At 47.3% G+C, this 12,152-nt stretch overlaps 1 protein-coding gene across 1 annotated transcript in view; it reads left to right on the forward strand.

Moving 5' to 3' along the window:
* The window catches only part of LOC119393817 (unconventional myosin-Ia), a 190,127-nt gene that overhangs the window by 151,572 nt on the left and 26,403 nt on the right, over positions 1-12,152 (forward strand). The window contains exons 18-22 of the mRNA XM_037660996.2: positions 1,206-1,406; positions 1,504-1,618; positions 2,169-2,290; positions 2,741-2,808; positions 3,901-4,117. Coding sequence (XP_037516924.1) covers positions 1,206-1,406; positions 1,504-1,618; positions 2,169-2,290; positions 2,741-2,808; positions 3,901-4,117 — 723 coding nt within the window. The remainder of the gene's footprint in view (positions 1-1,205; positions 1,407-1,503; positions 1,619-2,168; positions 2,291-2,740; positions 2,809-3,900; positions 4,118-12,152) is intronic.

Here is a 12,152-nt window from a genome sequence, read left to right on the forward strand (position 1 = left end):
GCTTGTGCTGCTGTCGGACGCAGCCATTTTGCTTGTCTCGACCGGTCGAGATCTCGCGAGAGAACCCGTAAGGTACGCAACGGCCGTAGCGGGCGCAACGCAAGCGCCGAGATCTAGCGTGCGCATCTCTTGCGCGCGCAAACGCACGCATCTCTCTTAGGTTCAGCGCATGCGCAGTCTTGCTCTCTCTCACCCGTTGCGTGCGCAAGGCCGTTGCGCGCGCTAAACTAAAACTCTCTATTAGAAAGTTGTAGGTTCGGATCCTACCGACGGAATGGCGCCTTTTAGTCCACTTTCATTCCTTTCAACAAGGGTCACAATCATTACACTACAGTTAAAAAGAAGCAACAAATAATATTCCTTATGCTTTCCAATGCTTAAGCGTTTGTTGCTTTCATTGATTCAGCAGTTAGTAATTCATCATTGATAACTATTGCAAGCTTTTTTGTTTTAACGAAAGAAGGGGAATTTTTAAGTGCGGGGCACTTTAGGGGCCCGGGCTGTCGTATGTCGTCGTATGCTGTCGTACGCTGTCGTCGCTTGGCGTCACGCAGGAAAAACCACGTATAGCGTAGCCACCTGTAGCATATTTTGAGCGGGCGCTTGCGCCAGGGAGAAGTATTCGTCCCCTTGTTCTTCGAGCGGCTTGATGAGCATATTAGGTGTCGACACATTAGTGGCCTATGCTGTCGTATGCTGTCGTACGCTGTCGTCGCTTGGCGTAACGCAGGCAAAATCCACGTATAAAAATAGAAGAAAAGAGGAAGCAAGCGAGAAATAGAAAGAGAGAGAAAGAAAGAGAAAAAAAAGAAGTAAATAGAAATAAAGAGAGAAAAAATACGGGAAAAACCGGAAAAACAGAAAAAGCAACAAAGAGAGGAGGAAAGAAAGAGAAAGCAGGAGATAAAGAAAGAAGCCTGCCCAACTCCGCACTTCCTTGAGGCTTAGCACCACTAGTGCGAAGGTGCTTTAATTTTTCGAGGGGGCTCATATCTTTGCTAGATACAACCAAATGTCCCACAGCCATTCGAAAGTTGTGGGTTCGGATCCTGCCGACGTAAAGGGCGATTTTTCGTCGACTTTAATTTCTTTCAACTTGCGTCATAATCAGTGCACTACAGTTAAGGACAACGATTAGCGTCTCCTACGCTTTCCTTTGCTTTATTGTCCGTGGGATTCATTTAGTTTCTTTTTTTCTTGTTCAGAATAACCACGGCATCCTGGCGATGCTGGATGAAGAGTGCCTTCGACCGGGGCCCGCCACTGACGAGAGCTTTCTGTACAAGCTGACCAAGGTGTGCCAGGACAGCCCCTACTTCGAGAGCAAGGGATGCAAGAACCTCACGGGGGCCGCCGACGTCTCGCTGCCGCCACAGTGCTTCCGTCTTAGGCATTACGCCGGTGCTGTGAGTTCATCTGTTTTAGCTTACTAATACATCCGCGTAGCTGAAAGGCAGCGCTTACACGGTGCATCCTTTCTTTTTTTGTTCCACCGTGCTGCAGGTTACCTATTCTGTTGTTGGTTTTATTGATAAAAACAATGATCATCTCTACCGTGACCTGTCTCAAGCCATGTACAGCTGCGATCATCCCCTGACGAAGGTTCTGTTTCCTGAAGGTAAGCTTTATCTGTAGCCACACGAGATTTCCCGCATGGTTTGCTTGACCTCGGGTAGCTTGAAACGATGGACGGTAACCTGCGCTATCGGTTCGGTTACTGTATTTACTTGCAGACTACAAACCAGGCCCATAGGCAGGAATTTTTTTCGGGGGGGGGGGGGGGCACTTGCTGAAAACCTTGTCTATTTGAGAAAAACACCTATGTTCATTATTTATTTTTGGTAAAAACACCTACTTGACCGATATTTCAGAGAAGAGGGGCGGGGCCTAGACCCCCCCCCCCCCCCTGTCTCTGGGCCTGCTACAAGCATTATTTAGCACTGACTAATTCTGGCTAGAGTTGGCTAAGAAATGTCTAACGTCGAGTAGCCGCATGTAAATACAGACACGTAATTGAAATATCTGACATTTTTAGGTGTCTCAAGGTGACGCCTCTATAAACGCAACGGCTAAAGTTTCTTCTCGTGAACTCTTACTCTTGACGAACAGCGTGTCGTCGTGCAGCATTTGCATTTGACGTGATTTTGCTTTCGCCTTCGCACTTGCAGGGAACCCAAAGCGCACGACGCTAAAGCGTCCAACAACGACTGCCACACAGTTCAAGATTTCCATTGGAGCACTTGTAAAAAATTTGCAAGCGAAAACGCCAAACTACGTACGCTGCATCAAGGCAAGTGCCCACGCGATTTCGCTCGCCAACCGAACCAGCCGTGCTTGTTCAGTGGCTATTGCATTGCTCTGCTAAGCAAGACAGCGCGGAATCGCTTTCAGGCCACGGCAGCCGCATTTAGATGGCGGCGATATGTAAAAACGCCCGCGTGCTTAGATTTAGATGCACACTCAGGAAACCCAGGCGGTCAGAATAATATGGCGTGCCTCATAATCATGTGGTTGTTTTGACAGGTATCCTGAGTTTACACCACGTGCCACGTTTGCCATTTCGGGCAAATTTCCTTCGGAAGGGAGAGCAATAATAGCGCTATTTTTAAAATGTTTGCTTAAAGCACGGCTCCAGTGAGGAACATGTAACCAAAATTGGGCTACGTATTTTCCCGCGGACAGCAAAGCGTTAAAACGCATTTTGTTGCAATTGGCTCTATTTCTTGAATATCTCTTTCAGCCAAATGAACTCAAGCAGCCGATGATCTTCGAGATGGCACTGGTTCAGCATCAAGTCCGGTATCTCGGGTAAAGTTTCATTTCCTGTGATCCTGCGGCGTATTTAATGCGCTTATTTATGCGACGCAATAGAGACTTGAGGAGCAGAGAAACTGAATTCGCAGATATTCTCTTTCACGTGAAGGAGAAACATAATTAGTGGGCTGAAGGGGTTTACGTCAAACTTATCTTCGCCTTGTCACCTAACAACATTCCGTTGTGTATTTAGTTGTGATAACCTTGGGAAAGGGTTGCCGTTGCTCCCTCGGCGAGTTCTTAGACGCAGCTTAAATCATTGCTAAATAAAGACATTGACCGACCAATGTAATCAACACGACTATTTCTCCACCCTTATCTTGCGTTGCAAAACGGAGAGAGGACGAGAGAGACAGCGAGAGATAAAATGGGAAGATGCTAAAGGCTGGGAGCTCAACTGAAGGATATATACGCCGTTCTCCATACTGCACTGAGGAAGGGGTAATGAAAGGCGGGAAGAGTTGTGTGGGCAGAACATTAATCATAAGTGAATAAATAAACATGCCCTGCCTGCTGCACCAAAGTATTGCAGGCTACTCAATTAAAAGAAAAAAAAAAATGGGAAGAAAAGTAAAAATGATAATGAAAGAGAGGTTTAAAATACCCGCACTTAAAAAAAATTTCGGGAATGCCACTGTTGTTGAACGAGGCTGTTTCAACGCGAGAAGTTCAGTAGCGTCTTCGCTTTCTTATGTAAAGATAGCATTTTCCGGAGCTCAAAGATTGATTGCCCTGAAAGCCAGTAGCGTAGCCAGAAATGTTTCTCGGGAGGGGCGGGGGAAGGGTTCAGTCACCCCTTATGCATGTTCGTGCGTGTGTTTGCATGTGATGCACAAGTGAAAAATTTCGGGGTGGTGTAACACCCCCCCCCCCTTTCCCCCCTGGCTACGCCAGTGCTGAAAGCAGCTGGTCGGTGGTCGATGCATGCTAACACTGCCGAGACGAACTGCCTCTGGTAACTGTAGCGAGGGCATCGACAGAGGACCCGCGGTACACTTAACATGTGCAAGCAAAGTCTCGTAGTGTGGCACCTTCTAAGCTCACGCTTCACGCTTCTTGCGCGCCTTTTCTTTGCCCCTCATGCAGACTGTTGGAGAACCTGAGGGTGCGTCGCGCGGGGTTCGCCTTCAGGCAGGACTACGTGGAATTTCTGGAGCGCTACAAGCTGCTCAGCGTTCGCACCTGGCCTCAGTGGACGGGCTTGCCCATCGAAGGAGTCACGCTCCTGCTCCGAGATCTGCCAATCCACCCGTCGGAGTACGTCTTCGGTAGGACAAAGATATTCATCAAGAGCCACCGGACGGTACGTGCAGTTGCGAATTTTACTTTTTAGAGAATGGGGGAGAGGGAACGAAAGAGAAAAGACGAGGAGGTTAAGCAGATCCGCCATTGTCCTCCGTGTTAGTATAGTTGTTACGGTGCTCGTCTGCTAACCCCGAAAGTCGGGGGTTTGATCTTGGCCCCGTCGGCCGCATTTCGATGGAGGCGAAATGCTAGAGACCCGTGTGCTGTGCGATGTCAATGCACGTTAAAGAACACCAGATGGTCGAAATTTTCGGAGCCCCCCACTACGGCATGCCTCATAATCATATCGTGGTTTTGGCACGTGAAACGCCACAAATTAATCAACCAGGCTCGCCCATTGGCTGCCCTGCTCTAAGAAAGGGAAAAAGGAGACGAAAACAGCGAGAAGAGAGAGCGAGAAAATTATTTATAGACAAACAATGTAACTTATGTGAGAGAATTTAGTTGCTTGCATTCTACTCTACAGGAAATGGGATGGAGAACAAGAACATTCCAGGAGAATATGCGATGAAGGATGGCTAAAAAAAAGAACCTTCCTTTGTGATGCAGTGGCCCCCTATCCCCTCCTCCTTTCACTCCCCCTCACCCTCACATCACTCGTCCTCACAGTCACTTCCCTTGGCTACCCCTTGCTACGCACGGCTATGGTATCATTTACCCTCCTCCTTCTTTCCCTCCCCTTACCCTCACTTTCCTCTGACACCCATTACTATACTATACTACACATGGCTGCACTATACTATACACGGCCATACTTTGCTTTACCCTCCTCCTTTCCATCCTCATGACCATCACATCAATCCTCAGCCTCACGTCCCTTTCCCACCCCTTGCTCTACTATACTACACAGGTCTGTGTTATACTACACATGACTATGCTATGTTTTACCCTCTCCCTTTCTGTTTTCTCTCCTCCTCACTTTCACATCACTCCTCCTCAACATCACTTCCCTTTCTCGCCCCCTTGATAAACTACACATGGATATGCTATGCATTGCTATGCTATACATCGTTCTGCTTGCGTGACGCCAAGCGACGACATGAGGTGACAAGGGATGACAGGTGACATGAGACATGAGGCGACAGCCCGGGCGTCTAAAGTGTTCCGCCCTTAATATGCCCAACATGCTTAATATGCTTAGCGGCTAGAGCATTGCGCGGCAAAATATAGGGACGCACGTTCAAAGCACGGCCATGGCGGCAGCGTTTCAATGGGGGCGAAATGCGAAAAACATCTGTGTACTTAGATTTAGGAGCAGGTTAAGGATCTGCAGGTTAGGATTAATTCGAAGCCGTCTACTGCCACATCCGTCAATCATATCTTCGTTTTTTTCGCATAACATTCCCGAACATATACAACTAACGGAAGGAAGCTTCTTCCACCAAGCAGTCGGAGGTGAAATAGTGTCTTCACCCCTTACAGTGTATACTAGCTTAGTTGTCACAATGTGAGAAGTGTCTAGTGTTCGTTGGCGTGGATATTAGGGAGGCCGTGGTGAGAAGCTGAAGAGAGGAGAGACCACCGAAGCTGGAATCACGAGCTGACGTGGATTTATCGGGATATATCTGACGCGCCGTGGTACCATCCGAGAGATCAGCGATTAGGAACGACGCGGCAGACAGGGCGGCGGACGTAGGGTTCGGAGCGCAGATAATCCTCGGTGGAATTAGAGGCACCGGCCGTTACATCCAAGGCTGTCTGCGGCTTCGCTGGTCCTTCGCGTTGGTTGCTAAAAGAAAAAGGGCCTTGCTTCTTTGTCTGATATGTTCTGCGAATAACACTGTGTCATTGGCATTTGTGGTCTTAGCCTATCACGTACCAGGGGCGTAGGCAGAAATTTTTTTCCGTGGGGGGGGGGGGGGGCACCTCCTTGATCTGAAGTGGGGACCGGGCAGGCAGATGTGGTCGAGTGTCATTTTCGGCTTTGTATGCCATGGTAAAAAAAATTACACCATCTCCCACTAAAGGAAACCATATGGGGATGCGAAGCAGCGCATGGGTCGACTTAAAGTTCCGTTCATCACGGGCACCTTGCCCGATGTTAATGCGCCCTTGCAAGTGGAGCACACCATGAATTCACTGTAGTTGCTGTTGCCTTTACTCGTCCCGAACTCTTATTGGAGCATGCCACGCTGGTTCATCGCGCGTCTGCAGAATCTCGTTCCCCTAGGCCATCACGTGATTGCTGAGAGAGTGTAAGGGAGAGAGGCCACAGCGCTTTACTCAGCCTCTTACACAGGCCCGAACGCACTAGCGCGTGCCAGCGCGTTCTGACGAAGATACAACGCGTTGGTTTATCGCGCGTCTGCAGAATCTCGTTCCCCGATGCCATCAAATGATTGCTGAGAGAGTGTAATGGGGAGAGGCCACAGCGTCTTACCCAGCCCCTTACACAGGCCCAGCACACATGGTTTTGCCTGCATTACGCCAAGCTAGGACAGCATACGGTAGCCCGGGTCCCTAAAGTGCTCAGCACGTATCATCATCAAGGTGGTCGAAGAACAAGATGAAGAACACTTCTCCTTGGCGCGAGCGCGCGCTCAGTATGTTACAGATGGCTATGCTAGGGGGTAGAAAGCGGACAGCCCCGAACAAAGCTGCTTGCATCTAAAATATCAGAGGGAGGGAGGGGGGGCACGTGCTCGGTGTGCCACCCCCTGGCTACGCCACTGTCACGTACCGTGAACAGTGCTTAGCCTTGTCTGAAGGAAATAAGCTAATGTTGTGCATCGTGCTTCTCTTTTACGGAGGCAGCAGGTGCGTGTGTATACCCTAACCGGAATAGCCATACGTAAACGGTCAATGCTAGGCAGCTGAAATTATTTGCAACGTCATAACAAAAATTAGATAGATGTCAGTGCTTTCTGCTCTTCACCTTTTTCGCTTGAAAAAAAAAATGTGCGCAGCGCAGAACACCGATATGAACCACTACATACTCACTCAAGCTTACCCCCGCCGTGGTAGCCTAACAGGTAAGGTGTCGCGCTGCTGAGCTCGAGGTGGCGGGTTCGAATCTCGGCCATGGTGGCCGCATTTCAATGGGGCTAAATGTGAAAGCGCTCGTGTACTTAGACGTAGGTGCATATTACAGAACCCCAGGTAGTCAAAATTATTCCGTAGTCATTCATTGCGGAGTTTTTCATAATCATATCGTGGTTTCAGCAAGCAAAAGTAAAGAAATTATCACCCAAGCTTCCACCTTTGTTCGTGTCTCTAAAGCAGCCTGGACAGCACCTGATCCCAGGCTGCTGCGCATTTCGTCAACAAGCACATTTCGTTTTTACTGACAGTGCGTTTATCTCTGCGCCGTAGTTCTGGTCCGAAACTTCCAGAACAACGTATTTTATTACAAAATCACGCAATCTCCCGCTAAAGGGGACGATGAGGCGATGCGAAGCAGCGTTTCGGCATGTAGAGCCCGCGTTTCAGAGGGGGAGCGGAGAGGGGGAGGAGAGAGAGGAAAAGGGGAGAGGGAGAGAGGGAACGGGGAGAGGGGAAGTGGAGAGTGGGAGGGGGAAAGGCACCAGTCTTAAGCAGCAAGTTCATTGGCGAAAGTTTCCAATATATCTAGTTTTTTTCTCCGTGAATACTGCAACAAGATTTGTCGTTTTTTATAGTATTCGACCGGCAACAGTATTTGATAAATTGAAATTTAAAATTTAAATTGAATAAGAATCTGAATTCACGGGCTATTTGACTAACGATAGAGAGAGAGAGATACAAGCGAAGGAAAGGCAGGGAGGTTAACCAGGTTGTACCCGGTTTGCTACCGTACGCGGGGGAGGGGGAAGGGGAGAAAAAAGAATAGGGAGAGCGAGGGGGAAAGAGGGAGCAAGTAATACGCGCACACACATCAGTGTTCACCGCACACACAGACAGACACAATGGAGAAATATTTGACATCGGTTCCTCTGCGAGATGTTAAAAAAGGCTTGCAAGGACTGGCTCCAAGGAATCGAGAACTTGCAGAGCGCATTGAGCTGACGGAGTTGTCATTCCGTTGAGGAGAGTGCGCATCGTGGTCATGAGAGACCTCAACACAGCGAGGACTTGTAGGTTCTTGTCGTGGCAGTCATCTGTGGACGATGAAGCATACTGCGGGGCATTCTGCATCGGCTCTTTATGAGTGCGCAGTGGTGGCAGCGAGGGCCACGCGACATCCGCCGCCGCTTTCAAAGCTTCTGCTTCTTTCCGGCTCTCCAATTGTGATGCATTGGGCGGTGGTGGTGGCGGCAGTGGTGGTAGCTGTCGCTTAAGGGAAGTCTGACGATCTGTCGGAGTAGGAGATCGCGTTGTCCGTCCAGATTGGGTAGCAGTAGTTTTAGACCTTCGTCGCCGACGCGAGCGTCGTTGTCTATTTCTCACTACATCAGCAGCCTCTTTGTGCGTCGAGCCGTCCCGCACCATCTGTTTCATGACACTCCATTCTTTTTTCACTAATGGGCAGTCCCTTGATGAGGCTTCGTGTGATCCATGGCAGTTGGTACACTTCAGGGCAGTTGCTCGGCAGGATTCCGCATTGTGTGGCTCTGCACAGCGGGGGCAAATCGCCACGTTCCTGCAAACTCCGCTGACATGGCCCATTTTTTGACATTTACGGCACTGGAGTGGTCGTGGTGTAAACGGACGGACCACGTGACGAAAGTGTCCCACCTTCACGTGGGATGGCAATATGGCACCCTTGAGGACAATCTTTACGCAAAGCGAGTTGCCCAGACGTGAGACTTGGGCGATCTTGCTATGGTCACTAACTTCCTTGATGAGCATTGCAAGGTCGCCACAAGGAATGGAGATGTCGACATCGCATATTACACCTACCACCATGTCCTTGTTAAGTGGAAGGTGAGCTCGAACCTTGATACCGTCGAAGTCTGTGACCCTGGTCAGAGCAAGCAGAGATGCCTGGTGTATAACGTCGATAGCCAAGACATTCTTGCGGGGGTTGACTCGAACATCCTTGATTTCGTTTGGAGCCAGAGAGACTCGAGTTTCCTCGAGATGGTCTGCCGATTCAGGTGTCTCAGATTATCCGATGACGTAACAGGCACAAATAAGACGGTGTAGTTCATTGAAGCCTCCTTCGGCTTCACAGTAGATGCGGTTGAAGCTGGTGAAGCACCCATAGATCTTCGTTTTGGTTTACGACTGTAAACAGGCGTGAATTCATCGTTGGAATCGTCACTGCTCGCCGAATGCAGTTCAGTGGACTCACTGTCGGCGTCGCTGAGTTCGCTGTTCCGTTTCCTCGAGGGGCCCGCCGACGGCGGAGGCATGCCTGGAGGGTGGGAAGGCCAGTTTACTTCCAGTGTAGCCAAATAAAATACCGATGGCTAGGCGAGGAACATGAAAAAACACCACCCGGTAAACATGAAAAACTGTCACCCGGTAAACAAAGTGCGCTTGCTTGCTTGCTTGTTCCCGTTTGTTGGCTCTTACCCACTACGGGCGATCGGCCATGAAACCGGCGGTTAATTTAATATTTTTTTATATATATAAAGAATGAGGAGTAAATCAATTGCCGAAGGAATAAATGAAATTTTAAGAATGACTAGTCGATGTGGAATAAGGAGCAGGATAGTACCACAATATGAGAAACAATGAACGAATGAATGAAAGGAAGTCTGGAGTACCAAATTTTGTTAAGGAATAAGTTGACAGGGAATTCTTCGTGTCTCACCGAGAAATTCGCATAGGGCTGAGCAGACGTTCCTGTTGCTGAAGCCAAGAGAAGACGCCCCAAGGGAAAGAATATTTTGAGAATCCAGATTAATTCTTAAGTTTTTGAATAACATTTCGAAATGCTTTTTTCTATGCCTAATGAATCGACGGCAGGTAAGCAAGAAATGATCAATGTTTTCAGATTCCTGACAAAAATAGCACATAGGAGATGGCACCAGACCAGACCTGTATAAATAAAACATAAGTGGGGGTATACGGCATCGCAATTTCTTAATAGCCACTTCCAGTCTTCGAGTGGGACACCATTTATTATTTCAGCCGAATGAAAGATGACCATAATCGGGAACTGGTAATTTCATACTCTTGGCATCTTGAATTAAAGAATACTTCCGAAATCTCGAATCAGTAACAAAAGCTGTGTCACGTACAATGGACAAAATAGGACCACCGAGAGACCACCGCGCGAGAGTGTTTGCCATCTCGTTTATTAGTATGCCACAATGACCTGGGACCCATACCAACCGCACGGTACTCAAATTTTTTGGGATTAAGGAAGTGAATGCATTCAGAACGGGAGATTCAGAAGCAGTAGAAGATAAAGATGTACATACTGTCAGCGAATCAGTAACTATAACAACTGATGACTCATTTACTGGTAGTTTTCGAAGGGCTAATATAATTGCGAGAAGCTCAGCTTCGAATATGGGAGTGTAATCTGGGAGGCGCAAGGAGTACGACCATGATAAAGCCTCTCAAAATATGCCCACTCCCGCTTTCTCTTCGCACATTTATGCATCAGTGGCAATTATGTTATCTATGCCCAATCGAAGTAAATGATCCTCTAACAATCCTCTTAATATCTAGAAGGCAAGAGTTTGACATTAGATGGGAAGATATTATCAAATTCAATTTTTGCTATGGCCGATGATTTATCAGTTGCTACGATGTCGCGTATGTTAACATTTAATGATTCTAGTTGGTCCTGTACGAACAAAACTTGTGGTTTATATATTCGAGACCAAGGCTCATTAAAAAACGTGGACAATTCAGCGACGAATACGAACTGCACTCTACTTTGTGAGGACGCAAAAATTTTTAAATATGTTTTGACGGTGAGAATGCGGAATCTGCAAACTAGAGTGGGGATTCGGGCTTCTAAGTATAGAATACTCCTTGCTGTAAATTTTGGTACCCCTAGACAACTTCGAAGGGCCTCTCGCTCTATGAGAACCAGGGGATGAAACTTGTATGCAGGCCCCCCTGAGTATAGTATGCAACCAAACTCTAAAATTGGTCGAACATACATCCGATAAATCATAAGTAGCTTGTCTCTGCGTAGCCCAGAAGGATGGTGACCAAGCTTACGTAACATCCCAACAGCGCGTGTTGCCTTATATTTGACGTGCTCAATGTGTTTGCGCCAGCTGAGTTTTTCATCATAAAAAACTCCTAAATATTTGACACAGTCATTTTGGGGGATTACTTCTTGACGATACTGAAGGGAAAGCTAACTGGAGCATTCAATGGAAAAACAATAAAGGAACTTTTGCTAACGTTTAGAGTCATTCGAATATGTTCAAACCAGAATTCTAAACTTCCCAAGTATGATTGTAATACTGCATACAGTGAATGAATATTACCTGCCGAAGCGAAGAATGCAATGTCGTCTGCATATACATAAACTGTAACGTTATTGTTCAACGGAATTGAGCTTAATAGAATATTGAATAAAACAGGAGAAAGAACTGAACCTTGAGGGACCCCTCTAGATTGATCATATTTCGAGGATGATAAGCCACGTTGGGAACAGTAAAATTTCCTATCCTTTAGGAACTCATACAACCAATTGATAATGTATCCCGGAAAATTCAAGTTTTTTAAGGCATTGAGCAAGATGACATGTTCGACACTGTCGTACGCCTTAGCCAAATCTAGAGTGACTAATGCTGCCAATTGCCACTTGTGACGAGCAAGCTTAATACGTCCCTCTAAATCTACATGTGCATGCCATATGGAGTATCCAGGTCTATATCCTATCTGACATGGGCTCAATAACGAGTTATCTGCAATAAATTTAATAATTCTAATGTATAACACTCTTTCAATTAATTTAATGGCATGCGACGTTAATTCTATAGGTCTTATATTATCAATATGCATACCTGCTCCTTGTTTCTTAAGCAAGAGAATTATTTTTGCAAGTCTCCAGTCTGGAGGGATCCAATCATTTCCGAGTGAGTGATTTACAAGATTAAGAAGGTTCTGAGGAGACACATCAAATAATATTTTTAACATGCCTGACGTAATACCGTCAGGACCGGGGGTTGAATTCGGGAGTAACTGAACAGCATGCG

Source organism: Rhipicephalus sanguineus, chromosome 5 (genome assembly GCF_013339695.2).
Source record: "Rhipicephalus sanguineus isolate Rsan-2018 chromosome 5, BIME_Rsan_1.4, whole genome shotgun sequence".
In the NCBI taxonomy this organism is placed as follows: Eukaryota; Metazoa; Arthropoda; class Arachnida; order Ixodida; family Ixodidae; genus Rhipicephalus; species Rhipicephalus sanguineus.